This window comes from Pyrgilauda ruficollis, unplaced genomic scaffold (genome assembly GCF_017590135.1).
Source record: "Pyrgilauda ruficollis isolate IOZ18807 unplaced genomic scaffold, ASM1759013v1 scaffold154, whole genome shotgun sequence".
In the NCBI taxonomy this organism is placed as follows: domain Eukaryota; kingdom Metazoa; phylum Chordata; class Aves; order Passeriformes; family Passeridae; genus Pyrgilauda; species Pyrgilauda ruficollis.
The window spans coordinates 776,076-802,354 of NW_024514099.1; the positions used below are offsets into that span (position 1 = coordinate 776,076).

At 37.7% G+C, this 26,279-nt stretch overlaps 2 protein-coding genes across 6 annotated transcripts in view; one reads left to right on the top strand and one right to left on the bottom strand.

The window, feature by feature from the left end:
* The window catches only part of IL15 (interleukin 15), a 43,539-nt gene extending 38,416 nt beyond the window's left edge, over positions 1 to 5,123 (top strand). The window contains exons 7-8 of one of the 4 annotated variants that reach the window (XR_005954672.1): positions 2,466 to 2,639; positions 4,394 to 5,123. Coding sequence is in view for 3 of the 4 variants with exons in the window: in XM_041461798.1 (XP_041317732.1) it covers positions 2,466 to 2,477 (12 nt within the window). In the remaining variant the exon portion in view is untranslated. Of the gene's footprint in view, positions 1 to 2,465; positions 3,405 to 4,390 lie in introns of those variants that run through there. The other 3 variants (XM_041461798.1, XM_041461797.1, XM_041461799.1) reach the window with 3 other exon arrangements.
* A 6,682-nt stretch (positions 5,124 to 11,805) lies between these two features.
* Positions 11,806 to 26,279, bottom strand: part of INPP4B (inositol polyphosphate-4-phosphatase type II B) — a 157,268-nt gene continuing 142,794 nt past the window's right edge. For both annotated transcript variants that reach the window (XM_041461781.1, XM_041461780.1), the window contains one exon: positions 11,806 to 12,840. In XM_041461781.1, coding sequence (XP_041317715.1) covers positions 12,765 to 12,840 — 76 coding nt within the window. In that variant the 3' untranslated portion in view covers positions 11,806 to 12,764. The remainder of the gene's footprint in view (positions 12,841 to 26,279) is intronic.

Here is a 26,279-nt window from a genome sequence, read left to right on the forward strand (position 1 = left end):
TCTGTATAAGAAAAAAAATAAAAGGAAGAAAAGTAACACTAACAAAACCAGAAACAAAAATAAGAAGGCATGACTGGGCTGCTGATCTAGCAACAGGATGAAGGAATGCATAATAAAAGTCTCTCTTTCAAGAACATTTTCTAGTAAGCTTGCAAAGTAGACAGCTTATGAGTACCCGGTTGATTTGGAGGGGCTTACATTGTTGGGCATAAATGGACAATTTCCACAAAGGGATCCAAATTATACCTGAACTGACAACTGTAAAGGAAAGACTGATGTGGGAATCCATAGGATTAGAGGATTAACAATGGATTTTTGCTTTACCTTCATAGCTAGTGCTTGGCGAAAAGATGATCCTCCAAAGTTTAATGTTACTCCCCATTATTTTGCATACAGAAATTTGAATTTTTAGTGTAATTTTTCAAACAGTTGGGATGTGCTTCCTGAGGCTGACCTATATCCACGGCAATTGCCTAAGGGATATTAGTTCATTTGTGGAGACAGGGCTTGGCAAGGCATTCCCGCACTCCTTGAAGGTGGCCCTTGTAGCATTGGGATGCTCACTGTAATCGTGCCCTCAGCTAAAACGGTCATGAAAAAGAAACAAAGGAGAACAAGATCTGTTCCTCATTATAATAAGACTGTCAGAGTGATTTCATGCCTTGGAAAGCTACAAGAAAAGTTTCAGCAGGTATATTTTTATCCTAACTGGCTTCAGCAGTGGCTTTGAAACAATTAGATCAGGTTGGATGTTGCCAGAGCAAACAAACTAATGCCATTAGTGATATGTTCACTGATGTTGATAGTGTTAGACATGTACCCTTCAAAATAGAGCAGCAATTGATTTTCTTTTACTGGCACAAGGGCATGGTTGTGAGGAATTTGAAAGACTGTGTTGTATGAACCTGTCTGATCATTCGGAATCCATTCACAAAAGCATACAAAAACTGAAAGATTTGACAGCCCAAATTAAAGAGGATGGTAGATCCTGGTTGGATTATCTGTTCCAAGAATGGAGCTTTGCACCTTAGCTGAGGCAACTTTGCAAGATAGGTCTCTATATATTGGGTGTTTTAGTAATGATATTGATAGTAATCCCCTGCATACTTCAGTGTGTGCGACGGATGATGAACAAAACAGTCAAGGAAGTTTTTGTCATACAAGAGAGAGAAGTAGGAAGTAGAAGCACAGAGAGTGTTCAAAATCTCACGGAAATGACAGATGAAGGTACAGAAATGCAGGAGGGTTTTGAGTCAAGACCCTGGAATCGACAAGAGTTTTTTGAAAAATGACTCATAACTATTGTCAGACGTGATTCATACCTTTTCACTGACTGGGCCTTCACAGCGTTGAATTGCTGTGCTGTAACATAGCAATGATTAGGTTCCGCAGAAGAGGCCTCAAGCAGATAGTAAGCAAAAATGGTATAGTAGGGCTATGAAACACAAGTAGTGGACGACACAGTTTTGAGGGTTTCTTTTGGGGTCAACAGAGAGGAGGAATTGTGGGAATCCATAGGATTAGAGGATTTTAGGAAAGTTGGGAAAAAGGAAGGCCTCAGAGATAGTAAGGGTAGTGAAATGCTAAAGCAGCAGAAAAGATATATCGGCAGTAGCGAAGACATGAGAAATAGAACAATAAAGCTGTGTAGTTTGGCTTTCTAAGTTGCAAAAAGTATATTTTAGTAAATATTTAGAAGGTTAAATATGAATGGAGCTCTGTGCTTTGTCTCTTATAAACGAACCATTGTATGAAAGAAAAAGCTGCTATTGTTTTAACTGAGGCTATGTGTGCTTCAGGTGGTTGGATAGAACTACTGTCAATATGCTTTTGCTCTATGTGATTGGCTGAGACTGGGTCTGAGACTAACTTATAGTATGTTGCAATATTAAGTTTCCTCGGCCTGCTGTCTGGATAGCGAGCTGCTCGCATCAATCCATTGTCATAGCCATGTAATGAGACTGATGCTGCTTGAATAAACAGCTCACGACGCTATTCAGATGTGGTCCCGTTCCGTTCATGTCTGTATATAAATGGCTGGCGTCAACTGAAAATAACCCTTGTGTTTTCAGTGCTCATACACTTCATCCTTTCCTACTATTTCATTTTTAGCATATGATTAATATACCTCGTGGTGGGTCATGAACACCCAAAAGTGTTTGTAGCGCTGTACTTAGTAGGAGGAATAACTTTAGGAATTCCATTACTAGACTGGATTTTTGCAGGATCAAAGTTCTTATGAAAAGTCATTTAAGATAATAAAAAAATCTTTATACTTCTATTTCTCTAGCAAATTTCAATTAAATTTAATAAAGATATATATTACATGGGTTTTTTCCATTGTAATGGGCAGGTAACATAGTTGCAACAGTTCTTTAGCAACATGCAAATCTTATAGTTCTGCAATGCAAGTAAGGCACAGTCCTGAATATCTTTTTTTTTTTTTTTTTTTTGTGTGTGTCTAGAGAGAAGCATAAAAAGATCCTGTCTATCTATTAAAGTATGCAAAGGAATTGGTTAACAGCCATGAGATTGCACAGGGAAGATTTACACTGTCACTAAAGAACTTGGAAATGCCATGAAACATTTGTCCGTTAGTGTCCAAGCATATCAAACACTCGTCTTGGAATTCCATTTAGGTAAAGGCTTCATAAGCTCTGGTTTGGAAATCACTAGATGATTGAGACTGAAGGGACTTCTAAAGATCATCTGCTACAACCAACTCTGGCCAAGCAGAGTCATCTAGATGAGGCTGGCCACAACCATGTCCAGTTGGCTTTTGAATAACAGTTTTATTTAACTGTAGAACAACTGATAATAATAATTAGAGCTGCTTATGGACGGTGTCATGGTTTTGTTCAGGAAATCAATCTCCTCATGAAGGACATAAAAACAATTAGTTAGTTAGTGATACTAACTAACTAATTGTCCTGATTCCTATAGCATCCTGGAAACAGCATTCTGATTCATTGTGGTCTTTTAACTTAGCCCACTAAGAACACTATGCCAGTAGTACTTATGACAGTGGACACGATAGTGGAGATGTGTATAAATAAGATCTGGGTTCTCAGCCTTAAGAAATTATTTGAAAGACAATTTTTTTTATATTGTATTCTATGCAATTTTAACTACATTACACATCTGCTTGATGGTCAATGAAAGCTGTAATAAATAATTTGAGATTTTAACTATCACTCCTGGATTAATATTTTCATAAAAACCAGCAACATTTTAAATGTAAGGATAGATTAGAAGTTTTGCATTTAATTGTTTAGTGTACTCTTTCCAGATTCAGCCAAACCCCTGTGGCTCTCTTAGGTACTTAACAACACTATAGACAATTAAACAAAATGGAAAAGCACAGACAAAACAGCTCACTGTCAATTGAAACACAGCACAGAAATCAGACAGAATGACCTGTAGTTTCAATGTGGTTAATTACTATATTGAAACAAACCAACAGCTGATACTTTATACCTGATAATGGAATATTTTACCTTGGCGTATGCTCTTCTAGCTAGGCACTGGAAAGAGTTTCCTTTCAGATCACACTTGACACTGCTCCCTTTTATCAAGTGTTTCCCTTTGAACTAGTAATTGAAAATACTTGAGTGCATTTTATTATAGGATTACTTCCCAGTCACACTTTAATAGAAATATATTTCTTGTTCAGCAAAGACTTGTTGAGCAAACAAGAAAAGCCCTTGCCCTTCACTAGTATTCTATTTACTTGAAGTCTGATTTAAAGAATTTTGATGGAATGGGCATCTCTGTGAAGCATTATTTTTTCAAGATGCCTATTAACACTGAACTTGTTCAGTAGTAAAGGTATGTCAATTAGTTACTTTCAATAAGTAACACTAAAACCAAGATGCACTAAACACTAAAACCATGCACACTAAAACCGGGATGATTCCAAACTATTGGACTACCTTATATCAAAGAAGACTAGAAGCTACATAGCTATGAAAACAAAATTGAATGTTGCTGGGTCAAAACAGAAAAAAAGGTTCATATTTTTCAGGGTTGGAATACATGGCATGGGGAACTGGGGGAGGGAAAAGGCTGGTAGAAGTTGAAAGAATATTAAAGCAGGTTTAAGTGAGAAGGCCTGGGAGCAAGCTGTCTATGAAAAAAATGGAAGCTTAAGTCTTCTTCTTCTTCTTAAGTTTTCTTCTCTGAAAGACACTTTGAAAGGTATGGTGAGGAACCGGGATTTTTTATTTCCCCCCCTTCTCCATCCTGTCCCTTTTCTGACATGTTTTCTTTCCACCTCATCCCATACCTCACAACCCATCCTAGAGAGAGTACTCCCTCCTCCCCAGTGCCAAAGGCATCTTAACATCCATCTTCTATTCCCTGCCTCTGATTAACCTGCTTTTCTTCTCAGCAGCTTCCCTAATAAAGGAAGGGCAAAGAGAAACTCCTGAAAATGTGGGTTGAAGACAAGACAGCACCAGAAGCAGAACCCAAAGATCTGTGGATCTCAGAGAATGAAGCTTTCTGACCCTGGCAGAGCTGAGGCAGATGTGTTGGTGGGACAATATCTGCTTTGGATTTGGGCTATTTATATGGGTAAAACTTGTAGGCTCCTAATTCTCTCAGACCTTGTTTCCCACCTATTCAGATTTTGAGTCTTGCCCTCCTGTCTCTGGTACTTACAGCTCTGCTTCATAATCTGCCATTCACCAGTCTGTCCAAGCACAGTTTCAGGACAGGCAGAGAAAAATCTCATCAAATCTGAAGCAGGAGTTAATCACGCATTAGCTTGAGAGGCCCTGGAAATTCTCATTGAACATAACACTTCTCTGAAGGGACAAAAGACAGTGAGAAATAAGATATTATTAAAAAAAATAAAAAGTTTTGGGGGGGATAAAAGGGACAAAATTAGCAGTAATGACTCTACAGCACTTTGAATATTTAAAATGCTATATACTTCATGCATTTATGAGGTTCATTACAAAAATCACAAGAACAAGTAATGGGAATTTGGTGAGCAGAATAATCTTGAAACTTGGGAGTCAAATTCCAAATGCCTACAGATGTCTGAGCCTTGATTTCCACTGTCTGCTGATGTTGTATCGTGCTTTTTGTTTTATCAGTGGGCCTATAGTTTGATTTGTGATTTATGAAGCGGCATGCTATGAATTGACTCAGCCCAGTACCAACAGGACTACTTGAACAAAGAAATAGTCTCCTATTTAATAGTGATTACATATTATGTGCTGTAGTTATTGCTGCTCTTACTTCTATAATTATGGAGACATATTCATGAATATAAAATTCACAATTAGTGGTGATGATCTATTTTGAGCTAATAGGCTAAATTCAGCTGTGTCCAGGTTTCCACAATAACCATCTAAACTTCAGTATTAGTAGAACTTACTGTTCATTACCTACAAATGCCCACAACTCGTTTAAGCCACTTAAGTCATACAGATGTTCGACGTTACTCTCCTCTATTCAAAGACTGCACTACCTGCCATTGAGCCACATAAATTATAAATCGTAGTTGATCTCTCAATGGTCTTAAATTCTACTTTTATCAGGGGACTTCCTTTCAGAATAAAGAATTCTTGCTGCTGTCAGTTCTGATATTATAGTGAGAGTCTTGGCGGTGTTATTTTTTGAATTGTGACAGGCCTGAATATGAGAAGGAAATACAATGGAATCATAATGATGTTACTTATTTTGTATTGAGACAGCACTCAGAAGGCAAGAAAAAGTAGAGGCATTGCACAAAGACAACATAGGCAGACAGTGACTGTCCTGAGGAGATTACAGTCTCAGTAAGATTTACAAAGAGTAGGGAGTAAATGACATCCAGTACTGTGATTCTCTTTGTGGGTTTACTGAAAAATGACTGCATATCCAACCTAAATTATTTTATTTGAATAAAAATATTTCAAATCACTAACACAAAGGAATGAATTTTGATAATCCAACAAACCCTAAACTTCAAGCCTCAGGCAACATGTACTAGTAAAAATGCTATTTCTCATACAGAACAATTACTCTATCTTCTGGCTTACATTCAATGATGAACACCTGGGAGTTGTGCTTAAAACAACTTGTTTAATACCATCACTCACCTTGCATGCCTTCCATGTTTAGCAGACTAGAAGAGGCGCAACATGAAAAAGTTAATAGCCCATTTCGGGCACGCCTGTCCTAAAGAGATAAAATCAGGCCAAAAGGAACACTGCTAGTCTTAACAATGCACATATATCTGTAAAAAGAAACTTTCTATCCCTTTTCTGTTACCCCTAGTATTATAAACAGCACTGCTAGTCCAATAAAGGACATGTTTTTTCCTAAGTGCAAATAGAAAAAGGTCAGATATTTTTTTATACACAGACTTTTATCAATCTCCTGTGTAAAGGCAAATGGCTAATACTGCAGCTGCAGCCAGATTCCAATGCTGTTAAACTTCTTGAAGCTCACAATTACACCAAGGAAATTTTTGCTTTTCCAGTTTCATGAATTTTTGTTTTCTTTATGAACAATAACCAAACAACAACGTGAGTAGCTAGGCCTGAGCATGAGACTTTATGGTCAGCAGCAAATTTGCCAATGCCCTTCATGATCCCGGGAGGAATAAAACCAATGCATACATGAATTTCTGTGCTTTTCACTCTTCACCTCTTGTATTTCCTTAAATGCTGTACAAATCAGAAACGCTGATTTCCCTCAATGCCTAGGTCAGCATCTGTTATGATTTAATTAAAAGCTTGCTCTCTGAGGGGGTTTCTCTCTGTGATGATATCCTTCCATTCTGTTGTTTTTCTTCTCACTTCTTAAACTGAATGAAGTAGTAAGCTTCAGACTTTTAAAAATAAAATTTTCTATTAATTTCATCATTATTAAATCAGATTTCATTTTCTACATGTGTTGATTTATCTCAGATGGTCCGAATCCTTACTGAGGTGTGAGGTTTCTCCTTTTGACTTACCTGCTTCTGATACCTACACACAGCCTAGTCACATTTAAGGGTAATTACAAATAGTCCAGTCTCATTCTGAGGCACTGAGCAGTTTGTGAAACATGAAAACTTTCCAATTGGCACTATTTTATCTCTCAACTCAATTGCTCTCTTTATTTTAAAATATGTTTGACCATTTTACTGATATCAAATCATCATATCAAAGCATCAAAATCAAAAGAGTGATGAGGCTGTGAATAAGCTGCACTGCTTTGCTTTTCATGCACCCACAGCTGAATTCTTTAGAAGGTCCCACTTTCACAGTCAGGCTTAGCCTCTGCCCTCTTTTATGCCATCAAACACAGCTGAGTCAAATTCAACACAAAATCTTTATTTTATCCCTTTTGAAAAAGCAATGTGTGAGAAAATTAGAGGACGTTTGAGTTATAACCTAAGATTTCTCATCAAGACAAGCTGCATCAGGAAGTTTTATAGTCAAAGCAAAAATCAAACTACCAAAATATCTCATACACCTTTATGGAATGTTGTCACCTGAATCAAACAGCTACCATGATTTTCAATAGAATAATATTTTAAAAGAAAATAAAACAAAATATTTTAAACTGGAACAGAAAACCCACAACATCTCTCTACTCCATTGCCAAATGTTTTAGTTAAAGTTTGTAGAACAAATTTGAAAAGGACAGTTTTGTAAAAAAAGGAATTGTTTTCTCTGGAAGTCCTATGAAATGGTCTTGAAGCAGATAGCAATTTCTAGGGTTTGTTGTTTCTTTTACTACAAGTGTTAGTTTTTCTCTGTCACTAAATAAAACCAATGGATAAAAGACTATGCTTTCTTAATAAATACTTTTCTGCAATCCAGAAAAAAACCCAAAAAGGTTCTAAAAGAACTTAATTCTTTTGTCATGCCATGGTCTGGGGTTTTCTTAGTTTATACAGAATATAGCTTTAGTATTCTATAAAGCATAAGTGTGTGTGTCTGTGTGTAACTACATGCATGTTATGATGTATATAAACCCATTCACATTATAATATACAGTAGTGTGTCTGTATATGTACTGCACATGGAATAGTGTGGATAGGAAAATATGTAAACCACTGCCATGTTTTGAAGTATTGGGAATTAAGCCTCTTCCTTACAGGAAAAGTCACAGATAAAATTCTATAATATGCAGAGACATGCATAGCTACATAAAAACTAAAATAGTTATTGCATTATGGCTCCTATGTCTTCAAATGTTCCCAAACGTGAAGTCCTTGGGACACAGACACCCCTCATGACACACCTAGAATATGTCAAAAAGGGAATTATAAAAATTAAATATCTGCTCAAAGTATAGTGTGCAGTCCACTACCATTTTGAGGATTCTTAAGTCACTGGACAGTGTGAAAGAGCTATTCTTATTAACCTTAACCCACTTAATCTAACAAAAAAGTTTTCTAATTACTGTAAATGTAGCTCTCTGACTCTTGCAGAGCTTAAGTTTAACCATAGTTCTATCCACCCAGACTTGGAAAATTGTATCATTAACACCACCAGGTTTAGGCAGAGCCTCTTGATCATTCCAGCCTCTCCTGTTGCCAGCCAGTGTTTACCAGTAGCTACTGGTGTCAATACTAACTCAGTCATAACAGCATCCTTAACCATATGAAAACCTCATCAGGAACCATATCCACACCTAACCTGACAGCCTATGTCAGATCAGCTCAGAATTTAGCCCAGAAGTTACTCGTGGATATAAATTTACCTTTTTTTTTCTTGGAGTAGTACTCCTAGAGGGGTGGTGCAAAACAGGCAAATCATTTTCACGTGAGATGTTCCTAATTATGAAAGTAAGAAAGCTCATATTGGAGGTAAATGGATATATTTTACTCAGCTGTACATGTCAAATCCCTTTTATCCCTTGCCCTTTCTGCTGTGGAAAGAGGCAAAGTATTTTAAAGAGAAAAGCAGTGCTTTGAAAAAAGTTGAAGGACTGCTAAAGTACCTTCTTGGGAATTATGCAATTATAGTTTATCATAGCAAAAAGAGATGATGATAAAAAATTAGGTCATTGGTCAATCAAGTGAAGAGGAAATACTGTAAATCAACCTAAATTTTTCTAAGGAGAGAGGCTAAAGAACCCAGCTACAGCAGGAGACATATGTTCAAAAGTTGGTTTGGGTTCTCCGAGCCCTTGGGATCTCAAGTGGATGGGACAACACAAAGTCTAATTTCCAGCACAGGTGTTGCTTCATTTTTTTTTTTCACTCCAGGAATATGACTCTGAGCAGAAGCTACTCCCATGCTTTGTCACAAAAAGAGCAGACAGTTGTTTAAGACATGACTGCAGACAAAGAAGTGCATGTGAATGAATGCATCTTGATATTGCTTAATTTCTTCCAACATTTTTTCCAAATAACTGATCAAGAACAAACTGAAGCTTCATAGATGAGTAGTCTCAGTTAAAGAATTTTTCAAGCTGACATTTGAAACTTTAGATCTAGTCCAAATTTCCAAAAAAAATTTATTTTGTCAAAAATATATTTAATGCTGCTATTTTTTGCCAAAAATATTTTTGAGAAAAATTATCTTCTTGGTTTTTTTTTAAAAACTTATTTACAATATTTCAATGTATGAAACCACACTATACAACTAAACTTCAAATGCTTTACAGGGAAACTTAAAGCACACATATATGAGAACCATCCATCACTGGAATTTATCAAAATGAAATCAAGATTAGTATTTTGTCATTTTATTTAACTCAAAGCTTGTTTTGGTTGCTCAGATCATGAATGTGATATAGTGGATCTGTTCTGATCTATTTCAGTGAGCCTTACACTGGATCTCTTATACTGTGGAATAATGAGATGTTTTAATTGCTCAAACATAAAAAAACCCTGAAAGAGTTTAATTTACTTCATTTGAAGGTATAATTTTCCGCCACAGACAATTCAAAGCATAGCCTAATTTTAGTTGTTCTGTGACAGAATAGAAATAATAGTTTTGTACTTCATATATGAACTTGGACTCATTCTCATTGCTATTTATAAGAAAAGAACAGAACTTTTTTGCACTGCATTTATATCCTATGGAGACTGCTTACAAGTTTTTAAATAGCAAAAATAAGAACATTTCTTTTCCTACTATTCTTCAAATTCCTCTGTGTCTGTAACAAATTATTTTCACTAATGGCGTTTAAAAAAGCCCCCTCCCGACACAAAAATCCCCATATCAACATGTGAGAAGGAGGGCCCTGATTTAGCTCTCATTCTCCCAGAACTGGTAGTCCCTCTTATGATAATGGTATTTCCCTGCCTGCAGCTGCATATCAAGACATCAGTAGTCCAAAAAAGTGAGTCGTAAACTACATTAATTGTGCATTTCCTCTTTTTTTTTAATTTTTTTTTTTTAAATTGAAACACAGCCTTCCATTCCTAAGAAAATGGCAAGGAACATACATACATTAGTAGAAAAAGGATATTATTCATCTTGCATTCTTTTATGAGACAGTAATTGCTCCCCTGAGTTATTGCCAAATGCTGCTGTAAACATTGGCTATTTGATCTCTGAAGTGTTCACAGACTTGTATACACAGGCCTCTTTGACTGAGCTCCTGATCAAATTCTTCCACTGGATCACTGCTAAAATACAAGATTTGCCCCCACGTCAGAGCGGGTAGTGAATGGCAAGCCCAGTTTTTTTAGTCAGGTATCAGATCTCAGAGGAGAAGCAGTAACTCCCACCTGAGGGGCAGTTAAATTATATTCAGAGGAAGCAGTTTGCATGGACTACATGAGATCACTCAAAGGAAAGGCGATTCTTCGCAGCCTGATGCCAGCTTTAGAAACCTCATATCAGAGAGGATCAAGAATGTGTCCAGCACACCAGTCTTTCTTATCCCCAGAGCAGGAAATCTGTTTTCAGGCAGATGGCTAATATCACCTAAATGTCTTTCTCCTCCAATACTCATTGAAGCACCTGTGCTCCCTGGGTATTGAGATAGCAGAACACAGGGTCCAGAGGACTCTCCATTTGTCTGCCAGGAACTGCAGTTCTTTATGCTCTGTCTTTAGGATCACAATGTGTTCTGGGTTAAAGTTCTCAAACTCCCTGAGTCCTTTGACTCTTCCTTGCCCAGATGTTGGGAAGAATATCACATTACAGAGAAATCTGATGTTGAAGAGCAGACTGTCATAGATCATATATTGACTCTGCAAATCCCACTTCTAGCAAAGGCTGTGCTGATTCTGTACTGCCTTTCAAGTAGAAGAGTGACAGCGTTCCAAAAATAATGTAATTTCACTGTTCTGAATGAATGACAAAAACCCTCATGGAAACCAGATGCCTTAGATTAAGATCATCTGAATTATTTGCAGGCCATTTTTATCCTTTGTAGGTTTTCAAGATAAAGAAAGTAGGATTGAGACCCACACAACCTCAGACACTTTATCCTGCTTACACTGATCTTCTGTGCCTCTGAGAATCTGGAGCTCCATCTCTTTCGATTGCCTTTAAAAATAAAATATTGATTTTATCTCACAAGGAACGAAATGCATATGGTTATTTATGTCCTCTAGGGATCTAGCACAACATTTTTGACTATAAAGTTCACTTAGTTCTGACATGTTTGAAAACACCATCAATTTAAATTAGCTCTAATTTTCCTGGTTCTTTCACTGTCCAATATATTCTCCCATGAAGCTATTATTTTGGGGCGTGGATTTTTTTCTTCTTTTTTCAACTGAGTTCCTGCCAATAGAAAAATATTTCTTCCATTTGGTGATAACCTCAGGATCCTATAGGCAGTAATGAAGACAAGGGTCGCAATCTTATGTAACAATTTTATTTTTAAGAAAATATTTCTCCTGGAGTTGTCTTCTAAAAATTAATACATATCAAATATGATTGCTGAGGGAAATAGGGAACATTTCTTGAATAACACCAGTTTCTTCTCATTTTTAAATGTAACGCCCTCTGACACTATTGGCTTTGAACTGTATTTCTGTAGTATATGGTAGAAAAGTAATTTTATTATGAACGTTTAAGCTGCCTTGTGAAAAAAAACCAAAATACTATTTTCATGAAATTGAAGGGAGTCTTTAAAACTGAAGGTTAGAAGGACATTGTGTTATGATCCAGAATAGTCTTAATAATCTTAACTCTTACCATTTTAGTGCAGATCTTAAGAATTTTACATTTTCCTCCCCCTTTCCTCTTCTCAAAATTACTCCTTCCTGTGACTTGAGAGTCATGCTGTGCTTTATCTTCTACACTATGCATTTTCCCCACAAAATTTTGTCCCGACATTTACTTCAAATAGATAAGCTTATTTTCAGAGCATAATTAATAAAAGCAGGATGACAACTAATGGATCTCAGCAAGACATACTGTACCAAAACTGCCCATCAGAAACCTTATCTAATTTTCCAAATTACATTTTCCTTTACTTTCCATAACAGTAAAAACCTTGATGCACTGAAGACATGAAAACTCCGGGATTTTCACTCCCAGAGGCCGCCAAGAAGAATAGCCTATGTCCTGCTTAAATCATTCTTTAAAGGAGTTCATATTTAATCTACACCAGTCAGATCCTTTCCTAAGATAACTACAATATTTCATCCAGGAAGATGACTTGGGAACACCTCTCCAGTTCTCCTTGCATGAAAATATCTTCATTTATTCCTTGCGATTTCAGAAGGCAAGGAGTAGCTTTTCTGAAAGATACCTGGTATCTGTTCCTATTGGGTCCCCAGATGGTGGTTTTTTTTCAAAATTTCTCCATTTCAAGAGTTGCATCGTCAGCAGTGGGAAGATGGATAATTCTGAAGCTGCACCTCAGATCCCTTCATTGTACTTGAAGAAAATTCTCTTAAACATAGAAAGGAGATGTAGCAACTGTTTAATTTGCCACCTAAAGGTAGAAAAGAGCAGAAAAGTTAACAATATGTCATATATCAGATATAAAATGGATATTGACACTGTGACTTCTTGTATAATGAAAAACCTCCAAACCTCAATAAGAATAATAATAATAAGAATAATTTGCATATTAATTTATATTACAGCCGGTTATGTTAGGCTTCCAGAAAAGACCAAAGCTTTGCTTGGGCTATTTTTCACTGTCTTTATTTACAGCCTAAGCAGACATTAATGGAGCTGCAACAGCAATATGACAACATCTTGACAGTCTCATGCTGTCAGCCAATTCTAAGAAAAAACTTTACCTCCAATACATGGCTAAAAGCCTACTACCATTTTCTTATAATTTGTGGCAAGTCTCTTCTCTTTTGGATGGTCTCGACTTCTGACCTCCTACCTCCTCCATTAAACTTCTAACTGAAGCAGTCATTGTCACTTTCTGACATGAAGGGGTCCATGGAGCCAGTAAGGCATTCCACGGTGACCTAAATAGAAAACCAGCAGAGCCAGAATAAGGGCACAGCAGAATGCCCTGAGATGTCAGTTCTTGTAAAGGAATTCCTGGAGTTACCACTTCACATGGAGTTAATGTTTTGCAGGAGAAAAGGTGCACACATTGTGCAGAACTGGGACTAATTTCTGTGGTGAATTATTATTATTCACCTTTGCTTGCCTTCACTGAAAATCCTTGCTTGACGGCCTGCTGGCATCTACACAGAAAAAGAATGTAGGGCAAGACCTAATTCAGCCATCCCTTTTTAGAATCAGGAGTGCTTGAGATTATTGGGAAGAGCAGACCGCTGTTGACAGCTACAGAAAACTAAATAGAATCTTCAGTGGACCTTTTCTCTTTCTGACAGGCACACAGGAATGGTAGTGCAGGTTCTTTTTTTCCAATGAAGTTATTTGTGAGACACTTTTCCAGTTGTCAGCTTCTCATATGTCAGAGGCAGTACCATACAAGCATGGGCTATACATTGGTGTAGGATTTGGGGTGCCCTCTTTGATTTAATGCTTTTCAAGAATGGGTATTTATTTTTGGAATATTTACCAGACTTGGGGAAAATCCAAAACTGTCAGTGCCTTCAACATCTACACTGAAATACTGCTTTCCTCTAGTAATCTAGTTTCTACATGAAAATATCTGATGAAACTGAAAACACTCAAATCCTGAAAATACATACTAAAACCTGAAACACATATCACAAATTGAAAGGAGAAGGTTTGTGGTTTTGCTGTTTTTTTTTTTTTTTTTTTTTTTTTTTTTTTTTTTTTTTTTTTTTTTTTTTTGTGTGTTTGTTTGTTTTTTATTTTATCCTGTTATTGATTGCCAAACTTCATCATTAACCTAATTTAGACAATACTTGTCTTACTCTGAAGGCCACCAGAAGAATTTTTTGGGCACTGGTCAGTCATGACTACTCCTGAAAATCTGTGGTGAAATCATGCTGGGAAAAGAGCCTACCCATAAAATAAAAATACTTTATCTACTCCTTTAGGTAAAGAAAGATGGATTTTTATGCCACAGATTCTTTCTAAAATCAGTGGGTGTTGGAGAAACACAAAGACTGTGTTGCATGGATTTAATACCAAAAGAGAGACCCAAGGTTCCACTTGAGAAAGGAAAACACTTTTTTTTCTGAATGTTGCTCCACTTTGAATCCCTATTAATTAGTAAGGAGAAGTGCAGCACTTTTTATATATATTTCATTAAAAATTGTTACCAAGATTTCTGGAGGGATGCTTTTTTCTCTATTACATCAGTAGCTTTTGCAGCCAATGTGCTGCATTGATCTTCCCCTGAGAATATTTATGGTAGGTTTGGTATGACATTGCACAGATTTTGAAGATAATGTGTAAATAAATTGTCAATGATTTGTTTTGTCTGGGAACCAAGGTTGAACAGCTTGATGGTCATACTAGGATTCAGAGATAATCTGATTTATTGTGCTGAGTGATAATTTTCACCATATTACCTAACAATTTCTCACCCATGTTTTTTGATAAAAAGAAAATAATATTTTTGAGACAATGAAAATCAGATTTTCTGTATCAGTTTAGCGTGTTTTGTGAAACTAGAAAGATTCAAAATTTATCAGTCTAGTAAGCAATAATAATCAATTAATTTAATCCAGAAAGATAACTGGTAGCATTCAAAGAGCAGTTAACACAATGAAAAAAATTTTAATAAGGATTTAAATAGCCAAAATTGCCATTATAGAGTTGGCTGCAGAAAAAAGAATGAATGAGTAAAATAAGCACATATAAAATATAAAAGAACCACAAGGTAAATTTGAAAACTGGATTGAAAAGACTGGAGAAACACAGTCAGTGAATAAGACAGATTTTATATGAACCTGCTTCTTTTTACTTTGGTTTTGCACATAAACTCCACAGTTCTTCAACTGATTAGTTTTCATTTGATGATCAAAAGTAGCACCTTGTATGACTTTCACAGTGATTTTGTCCTCTCACTTGTAGACATGGTACTAAGTGATGTTTTTAGCTCTCATAAGGGAATTTGCCTTGATAGATCCAAGCCTTTTTAGTGTAGCACATTTTCTTTTCAAGCGTGACAACCTTTGAGACATGACAGAATATTTTCCATTAAACAAAACAGAACAAAAAAACCCAAACAAAAACCAGACCACATTCTTCTTTGGGAAGATGGATTTTTATGTTTACTGTACTTCAGGACCACAAGGTGGATATTACACCAAGAACTGGCTTTGTTACCCTTATGAGAAAGTTCCATTGTATAAGCAGTGGTGCACTGCCAGGGTAAACTGCATAGGAGAGCTTTTTCTTCAAATTAAGTAAAGCTGGAGGACAATGTCAGGCCATCAGGGCTGATCCCTTCACTTGCCAGTGAATTACCCATTGCAGAAATGATCAGTGACCTAAGACTTCCAGCTAAAGTAAGAATGTCAGTTCTTTAAAAGAAGGCCTGTCAGTGCTGTTGATAGACCAGGAAAGATGAAACCTGAAAGCCATGAAAGACTAGGAGTTCACTTGAGACACACCAAGATAATCTCGGAAAAGCTACTGCATAAAAGCCAAGAAGAAATGAGTAGCTCCCTGGATATTCCAAAGACTTTTAGATATGTATCTGTTGTATGTATTCCTCAGTGTCTGCTCCAGTGTCTTTCACAGAGCAAATTCTCACTGCTGAACACACCTTCTGCCATGGCATTAACCCTGTTGCCTCAAATCCAAGGAAGATTAATACCTTTAACACAATAATTTTTCCAGCCATTTCACTAAAAGTAGCCAACAGTTTCTGAGATTACTGGAGGAAAAAAACCAGACATGATTATATGAACGCTTCTTTCTTAGAAAAGTGGATTAAAACATTTTTAAAGGTGCCTGACACTCTGACCTGCAGAAAGAATCATAGCTGAGGCATCCAATATCACTGTGAACATATTAGTAAGGCATGAAAAGTAGAGAAGCGCCTCTGTCCCACCTCCAACCTTGCTTGGGATCCACTATGTAATCTTGGGTGTTTCAGAGAAAGAAAAATATAAATAAAAATGCCAGAAACCAAGCTAGCATGAGAGGAAGGACTGAAGTCCTGACACATGACAATTAATTGTAGTCATTATTTCAATGTGGAGACATCACTCTGAAGCCCCAAGATACTGATAGGCTCTTCCTGAGATCAAACCCCCACCATGCTCCCTTGTCCTATTATCGTTATAATTAAAGACATTTACCTGCAATAAAACTCTCTACAGCCTTATTGACTGACCTATTGAAAAATAATACAAATGAACTTCTATAAATCCACATAGCTTGTATTCTGCCTAATCTATGCAGCCCATTGTTTAAACTCTCTACTTTCTATAAATTTCCATTTCACACAGAAACCAGAACTGAACACTGTTTCTCTCTAAAAATTCCATATGTGTTCATTCCAGGATGGCAACCAATCTTTTCCCCTGAGCATTGTGCTGAAAGCAAATGTTGATGTGATTACCTACAATTAATTTAAAAAAAAAAAAAAGTTACAAAAAAGCACAGCCAAAACCAGATTAAATATTTCCACACACCCTTTAGCACAGTTTAACACTGCAGTTTTATAAGCTGGTTTAAGTAATCCATGTAGGACATTCTTGTTCAGACAAGCCCTTCTCAGGGTCATGATTTCAGAAAAATATAAGTGAAAGTGAACAAATAACCAACTGAAGCAAGATTTAAAGGATGTCTGCTAGCATCAATCCATTTATTACCACCAGCTTCCCCTCCAAACCAGCACACCTGATTTTCAGTTATGGAACACCATCGTCTTTACAGTACCTACCAGATTCTGAATCCCACTAGAGAGCCTGAACTTCATTCTGCCATGTGTTGTGCTGAAATCAATCTGTTTCTGGGACACACACTTTCAAGAAGAAAATGTATGGAAATGAAATTAAAGGAATGAAATAGATGTTGCATACTTTTTATATTCAACAAAGTATTTCTATATGAGAAAATTTTGTAGTATTTTTTAAACTTTCATTTCTCTGTTTGGAATCTATCCCAGCTACTTGTACACGTTCACTATGTCAGTATCTGGGAGTCTGCCCCACTCCAAGAGCTTTCATCTTAAAAGCCCTCTGAGAGCAAAAGGAGAGTGATGCCAATGGGACTGCTGGCACAGAAAAGGCTGCCTGGTATAAACTTGCAAAACATTTCAACCCAATGCTTGAGCTGGGGCCACAGTGGCAGGGCAGAGGAAAGACAATCAAGGTGCAGTGTGCACAGCAGCACACCAGGTGTGTGAACTGAGCATCTGTACTGCTGTACAGATTTGTACTGCTGCAGATTTCTTACAGCTTTGGAGGCTACTCATTGGGAAATGCTCTTTCTTCTCAGCTCGGTTAGAGCAACACTGAATAGTGTAATTGTCTGAGTTGTAAAGCAGTCCTTTTGTTTAAATCACTTTCCATTAATTGCTTGTCTGCCAAAAATGCATTGCTCATTCTGTCCTTTGCCAGATGTAATTGAGGTAAATTCAGGTGTATACCAAAGTATTTGTTGCATATATTTTGTCACATCGCAGTTTGACAGCATACTATTAAATAATGTGCTATGGTGTAAAAAGAATTCATAACTTTTATATAAACTTACAATTTCTGATGTCCTATATTTAAGAGGATGTGAAAGTTGTCTTCTTTCCACTTCCCCCCAGCAAACAGAGGTCTGAGTCAGGTAAGTCAAATCCCTGCTGTGCCTCGTCAAGAGGCTAATGGACTCCAGGGCACAGGCATGGCTCCCTGCCCTCAGCTGACTGTGCTGTGAGGGCTGTCACCTGGGGAGTGTCCTCAGTGTTCCAGAGCACTGGGGCAGTGATCATTTCATGCTTGGCTGGGGATTGCTGCACTCCTCAGAGCAGGCTGGGCACACTTCCTAGAGTGTCCTGCCCTTCTCTCTGTCATCACTCTGGGACTAGCCTGCCCTTTTTATTTTTAGGTCTGTTCTTAAGGTCTCTGTAGCTTTTCCTGTCCCATGATTTCAAACCTTAATCTTTTTTGCCCACGTTTGATTTTAAAAAGTTCTACTTGGCGTTTGCCATCTTTTGAAGAATTCTCACTTGCACTGCCTAGAGCCTTCTCATATCTGTTTTATTTTATGCATCACCTTCCACTCCAGAGAGTAATATCATTAGTGCACTGTCTGCATAAAGCTTCACTTTGACATCAAATACAATGTTTTATTATACTGTAATTTTGTCAATTTCTCTGTGGCACTTAACAGTTAAGAGGTATCTTTTTTAAATCTCAGTGTTGGCTGAACCATCAGAGCTTATCAAGTCCCCTGAGTGCCAACATGGATCTATTTAATGTTGTTATTTCTTGGCTGAGCCATTTCAATTTTTTATATATTTTCCTAGTTGCAGTCACTTGATCTTCTTGACACTTATAGTAAGTATAGCAATCCAATTACATGGATTTACTGTCCAAGTTGAATCTAGTTTTCTAAGAATTATCACAACCAATTAAATGTGTCTTCCACTTATATTCAGGGATTGTCTGGCTTTGGTAGCTGGAATAGAAGGCTAGGAAGAGAGGAGACTGCAAGCTGAGTTCCTTGCTGGTGGAGGGATTTCATGCAGTGAGGCCTGAGAATGTGGTAAAATACAGAGTTACATATTTTGCTTTAAAAAAAGAGGGTGTACACATGCCCAATAAATAGAACAGCTCTGCTGTTACCAGTAAAAAGAATGTCTATGCAATCTGAGTTCAATATGTTGTAATAATGTAATAGAGATTTATTAGTTCATCCAGTGCTCTAACTCACTCACATTTCTCTCGACCCACTTGGAAAATCCAGGTTCTAATATCAGTGAAAATCCACTATCCTATCAGGTAAGATTATATCACATCAAACTTTTCAGGTCTTAATTGATTTTTCCCTTTTGTGGTGGCTCTGCAGTTATTTCTTATATCTTCTGTGTAGTAGTAGTGATCTTACGCAGAAAACACACCACTGCATTGTTAGTTCCATAACATTTCCCTCTTGATTTGAAGAGCATCTAGGGAAACCCTAAACACACCAAATACCTTTATCTTCATTCTCACTTTTAATCTTATTCAGATCATGGTTCTGCACTGTCTCTGCACCTTCCCCCTCAATAAAAAGAATAACTACTTAATAATAACAACATTCCTATATTTTTACAATATTAATACTGAACTATAAATACAGATAACTGTGTAATTTGCAACACAGAAACACTTTTTGCAGTTAGTACAAATTTTGCCTTTATTTTATGCTATCCACTACTACTCCCTGATTTTTACCTTTTTTATTTCCTGAATCCTTAATACCTTTTTTTCAAAGGTTGTTGGGGTGCATTCTTAATCAGTTATAGTGAAATAGATTTAAGTTATGTATGTCCCCTCCTCCCCTTTATGTTAAAAGTGGTTCTGCCCAGGTTGTCTCCTTCCCTGAACCCCTGTCTATGGTTCTGCCCAGGTTGTCTCCTCCCCTGAACCCCTGTCTGTTCTCTTGTCACCTCCCCTGTTGTCCCAGCAACGAATGTATCCCTTGTACTGTCCCTCCCTGGCGCCCTGCCTGTCACTCGGCAACCCATCCCTTTCCTCGAGAACCTTCTCTCCAGGGGGTCGAGTGATTGGTTCAGGGGCCAGGGCTCCTCCCCAGGATACCCCAGGTTGGTTAAGCCAAGCTGTCAATTCCCTCTTGCCTGTTACCCCCTGGTCCTCTATTGGTTGGAGGCCAGGCCCCTCCTTTGTACCCACCTCTCTTTAAAAAGTGACTGCAGCCTTGTGAATCTTGTCTCTGCCTTCTCGACGTCCTCGCTCCTGCACCTCCCTATCCCTCAATAAACCCAGTTCCTCCAGGAGTCAGAGTCCGCCTTTTTATCACTTCTGCCAGAGCTAGCCAAGGCCTTCTAAGGCACACGATCTCTGTCACAGCAGATCAGAGAGTGTGTGCTTTCAGCATTGCAGCTCGGGTGCCATCAGGCTCGGTTGGGCCGCTCTGAAGAGGGACACACGCGGCTGCAAAAGGTGTTATATTTGCTATAGTCTAATAGAAAGGTTCCATCCCTGCAATTCATAAGCCTCCATCAGACCCTCATAATTTGGGCTTCTGGTTTCATCACAGGAAGCAGTGATGAAGGAGTAAAACCTTTGAGGAGAAGGAATACAACCAAAACCACAAGCAGGTATATATAAGGCAGTGCTTCGCCCATATTTATCTAAGCAGCTTTTAAAAATTCACGTGTTGTGTTCTTGCTGTGTATCAGCTTTGACAGAGCAAACTCTTTGGTTTCTTTGCAGTTTTGTACAACATCTGAGGAACTTTCCATTGCCTCAGGAATGCTCTTTATCTGTTATTTGTAAATTTTCTTCCCCAGTTACTTCCTGTGCTATATTTTGTGATGGACCACACGTTTTTATAACAAGGCATGTGCTGAGGGCAATGAGTGAGGCTTTAACAAGTTAATACTCATAATGTCTGTGTCCTGCTGGAGACTTAACAAGCACCTCCCTCTGTCACGGAGGCAGTGCAGACGCTGAACTCAGGCTGGAAGGTGATGAGCCACACCCTACATGGAGTGGAGAGCGGAAGCTGAAGAGAATTTGGAACCTCCTGGCTTCCAGCTGCCTGTTCTGATAAGCCACAGGGCTTTCCAGTGGTACTGGATTACTGTAAATGGATTCTTTAAATGACCTTAAAACAATACTCTGGGGAGAATGAATGGCATTGTTAAATTGCGTGCAGTTGAAGCAACCACGGGTCAATTACCCTCAGCTGCCAAATCTCCACATAGAGCACTTCCTATCAGCATCAGTGCTCACTTTAGCCAGTTCGCAGGAATAAATCTCTTGACACATTAAGCCCTAAAAGAGAAAGAGGGGTGAGGACTTAGGGCACTCTGAGTACCTCACTTTTCTGATAAAACACCTCAAAGTTAATGTGAAAAGCAAGGTTGTTAAAGTCATTTTGACCCTCGAAGAATACAGGCTGTCAGAAGAATCACTTCTAAGTGATAGCATCAAAAATAGCGTATATCAGAAATTGTAATTCCATTTCACAAAGTTTTATTTCCCAGCAATGCAAAATGGACAAGTAATTAACCTGTCATTTTTAAAATTGAAAAATATGTTCATTTAATTTAAAACTACAATGTTGAAAAAAAAAATAAAGAAAATAATTAGTCTTAAAAGTGTGAGGTTATTCACTGAACACCTGTTACCACCACCCCCCCCCCAAAAAAAAAATAAACCTGAACATGAGATCAACCAGAATTTTATTTTATATTTAAGCCAGAGCAGTTGTAGTAGATTCAAAAAATTAGTATAAGTGTTGGTTCAAGACATCGGCAGAAAGTCTACAACAAGCATAAACATGATTTTCTCCAGCAACATCCCCAGAGATACTTTCAAACAAATGCATTGATTAATCTTTTGTGAATTCTATATGAAAATTAACAGTAACAGAAGCCTGAAAGAGTCCTACTTCCACTGATTTTTCATCAAACCAAATGAAGGAAAGTAGAAATAATTTTACTCACCGCTGTGTTGTTTCTCATCATAAAGGTCCCACAAGTAAAAAGAGGTTTCCTGTGAAACAACTACTATGTGTAAAAAGGATAATCCGCTGAGTGGACACTGCCAACAAAAGCAGTTTGCTTGAAGTAACAACAATCTCAGGAAACCATAATTAACATAAACTGTCTAGACTTAAATACAGCCTGATCAACACTGCATCTCCCCACATATTTAATTAAGAGAAAATACTTGCTCATTATATTAACTTCAGGTTATTATTTTATGCAGAGCAGTCAGCCAGGAAGTCCAAAGAGCCACATTTCTCATAAGGAAAAATCTATCTTTTTTATTCTTGCCCCTTGAAGCTCTGCTTCCTTTTTGGTTTAGATAGGCTGGGTAGAGATGGAGGAAACTACATGAGGAGAGTCAGGGATGAACTTTCAAGTTGTTTATGCAGAAGTTACCTCAAGAAGAGGTAACTTCTCAGCTGGCTCTTGTTGAGACAGAACACTTGCGTGTCAAACAGAGCATTATGGTACTGAACAGTTTCTGAGATGCAGAGAAAGTTAATGGAAACCTTCTGTGCATTTAACGAAGTAAAAACTAACTCCTACTGCTGGAAAGAAGATAACCGTTGTTTTCTCCCATGCTACAAAGAAGATAAGACAGTTTTTACTACTCATTGACTGAGTAAAAAAGGCCAGTGCAGCAATTAATCTTCTACCACCCTATGTTGCCCAAGAAGCTGTGTCAGGGGGGTTTAGGTTGAATATCAGGAAAAGGTTCTTCACCTAGAGGGTGGTTAGGCACTGGAACAGGCTCCCCAGGGAAGTGTCACAGCACCAAAGCCTGGCAGTGTTCAAGGATCATTTGGACAACACTCTTGGGCTCATGGTGTGACTATTAGGGTGTCCTGTGTAGGGCCAGGGGTTGGACTCAATGATCCTTGTGGGCTGCTACCAACTCAGGCTATCCTGTAATTCTAAAATAAGGAAAAAAAATCCTGATAGTCCAATCTAAGTTTGGAACAGATCAAGTCCTGCAGTTATCATTCCGAAAACACAAGGTTTGCATTTTCCAGCATCAGAGGTACAATTTCTTCCCGGAAAATGTTTGGTAGAGACCTGCAAGCTGAAGAGACTCAAGTTGCTCAGCATTACCAAATACTCGAAGTCAAGGAAACAGTTTCAGTCACACCATGGATTCTTTCACCTCTCTGTCCCTCGTACACTGTGGATTGCAAGTGATTCTTTGGAATGGTCTCTTAATCCTCCTGTCTTTTAAAATACAATTGACTCTACAGGGAAATTGAGAGGAGTTCATCTAAAAGTTCTATGCAAGCATCTGTTTTACAAGATTCTTAAAGGCACATTCACCTTTGAAGTTATTTCAAACAGAAATATCTGGAGCTGGAATTTAAGCAGGATATTTTGATATCCACCATGTCCTTTCTGCTGGCATCATCTGTGCAGTGGAAAAGCAATTATTATTTTACAACATGCATGGAAACAGTGTTACTCAAGTGAAGGCCAGCTCTGACACCACTTACTGTCAGCTAGACGTGAGGCCTTGGCCAGCTGAAGGACATTTGCACTCTGACACTCTCAAAGTCTTTAATTCCTGCATCTACTCCTCAGATCTCATGAAAGGTCTCAAGCTGCACTCAGGCACTGAGTTTTCAGCTCAGACTGGAAAGCTTATTATTTCAAGAGGATTAATTTGGTATTAAGACCATGATTACTCCTTGGATAGTTTTCCATTTCAGTATGCTGAGTATATTTGTGGATTCACCTGATTCTTTATTACTATTGTTGTTGCTATGGACAGCACTATTTAATTATTTTTATTGAGTCTCCATCTGAAAACTCCAGAGAATACTGCAATAAAGAAATGACACAATAATAGTAAATCCATATACTGTTGGGAGTACATGTTTGGTTCATGTCAGAAGCATATTACTAATAACAAGTCAATTCTGAGCTTCTTTTCTAATAGTTTCAGTCTCTTCACTGTGGAAATACACCCTGTAAGTTCTTAAAAAGGAAGTGCAAAGGTCTGTAATACCAAAAAAGTGCCTGTCAAACCACTGCCAATTAGTTTGGCTTGTGGCTAAACAGAAAGTCATACACAGGCAGGGTGGTGGTCTTTCCCATGGATTCATTACCATGCTTATATAAAAAAAAACCAATGCCTTCAATTCCCAACTCAGAGATTAGGGAAGTAGTTTTGAGAGGTTAAAACTAATATGTGTAACTTTCAAAACAAATGTTTTGAAAACAAAAACTTAGAGAAGAATTGCAATATTTCCCTCTATGATAAAACATCAACATAGACTGGAAAAGAAGATGACTTCATCTCAGTTTTGGACATTTTAACCAATCAAGTCACTTTGGACCTGGCCTCAAAATCCATTTTGTTTCAGCATCATTTCTTTGTTTCAGCATCAATCCATTTTGTTTCAGCATCATTCAGCAGGCATTTTGGTACAAGGGCTCTCTCTTCAGTGAGCTTAATTTTCAATTGGAAGGCAAAGAATTATCTTAATTTCTGAGCAGGGTCAGTAGGAGTTATCAATACAAATTAAAGCAGCTGATTTATCTTAGGGGAAGAATAGTGGAATATGTCTCTGGAGTTCACACAATGGTTTATTTAGTGCTGGCACATCTGAAACTCAGAACCAGAGTTTTCAACTGGACACTGCTCAGACCTAGCTACAGATAGAGGGCCTTTTTTTAATAGTCCCCTTATGTGGATTCCACAGAAACTTGTGTCAAGCCTGATTGACCATCATGTAGCCAACTGACCACCTCTCTATCTCCAGAGGTTTGGCTTTGGCTTATATTAGCAGAATCTCTATGTCCACAGGTTTTGTGATTTCTGAATGCACACATTTGACTCCTGAGAAATTACACCTCCTCTAAATAAAAATCCTAGTTCCAGAAAAATAAATTAAAGGGAAAATTCTATATGGCAAATGAAAAGCTAGGATTTGCGGCTGATAATAGACAGAAAATGCTGTCTGGAAGATTGGATGGGACTGTAAGGAGCCTGGTCTAGTAAAAAAGGTGTCCTTGCTAATGGCAAAGGGGTTGGAACAAGATGGTCTTTAAGGTCCCCTTCCAACCTAAACCATTCTATGACTTGATGAAGTTGCAGTTGATACAGAACACTAAAGACTGCAGGAAATAAAGTGGAGTAAGAGGTCCCAAAGACAGCACTGACATTACAAATTGTCAAAATGTGGCACCTTCACTGCACAAAAACATTAGTTGCCGAAGTGAAAGACTTTCTCTGCTGACAGGTGATTTCCTAAAGCACATTACCATCTCATAAAGGCAGAGTCCTTTTCCAATCACCTTTCTTACCTTCTTCCCTCTTACTAGAATTCTGCTAAATCACCAGTGGTGTGGGGAGGCAGGAATAAAACAGTCAAGAGAATACACTTGTCATATACACTATTAACTTTCTTTTTTACCCTGGGACAGTATTAATAAAAGAAAGTTTGTCATTGTGCCAATAGCAGCAGCATTGCAGAGAAGTATCCAATGGTTCTACTTTGTCAAGTGGAATGTATAGACATTCTAAAAGGCTGTCTGGACACAGGTCTCCATATAATCTTTGATAATGTTCTCCATTCCATACAGACCACTAAGAGTCTTGATTGTCAGAGAACCTTCAAAGACAGTGTTTCTTAACTAAAATTATTTAACCTTTTAGCTTTTTGTGTGGTTTGATATCTGCTGGTCACTCTTCACATCCTTACTCCCAAGGAAAGTCATTAAAAGGCATGATAAGTTCACATTTAAGCTATAAAAGTTTAGATCTTGTTGCCTTTACCAAATGTTTATGCAGATTTTATTCAATAAGACCACTTCTATATTTGTCCACCAGAAAAAAAGTCTGAAACAAGAATTAAATAAACCACAGGAATCCCTGTATAGAAACTCCTACTCCATTGAAAATTGTTCTGATTTTGCTCCGTTGTTTTTTTTTTGTTGTTGTTTGTTTGTTTTTTTTTTTTTTACTGATTTGAAACAAAAATAAGTGTGGCTTATAATGAGGATCCGTTACAGCCTTTAAAAAGGCTGCCTGTTTTAGTTAAAGCACAGCATGTGCTTTTTAAATCATGTTCAGCAATAAAACCCATGCAGGAATAAATGCTTAGGAGGGCCTGTTTGAAAGTGAATGTGGCACCTGAGGAAAAGAATGTATCAGCTATCATAGTTTCAGCAACATCAGGAAACTGTAATTGGTTCTGTCTGTGAGCATGTTTAAGTTTGTACTCACATTAACAACATAACTGGTGAAGGAACTTTTGTTCCACGAACAACTCACTGCTCTGACAAGCTGGTAGGTTCCAATTTCGTCCTGTCCTGGAATCTGATATTTTTCATCTGGCATGTGTAGGTGCTAAAAATGGCTTGAT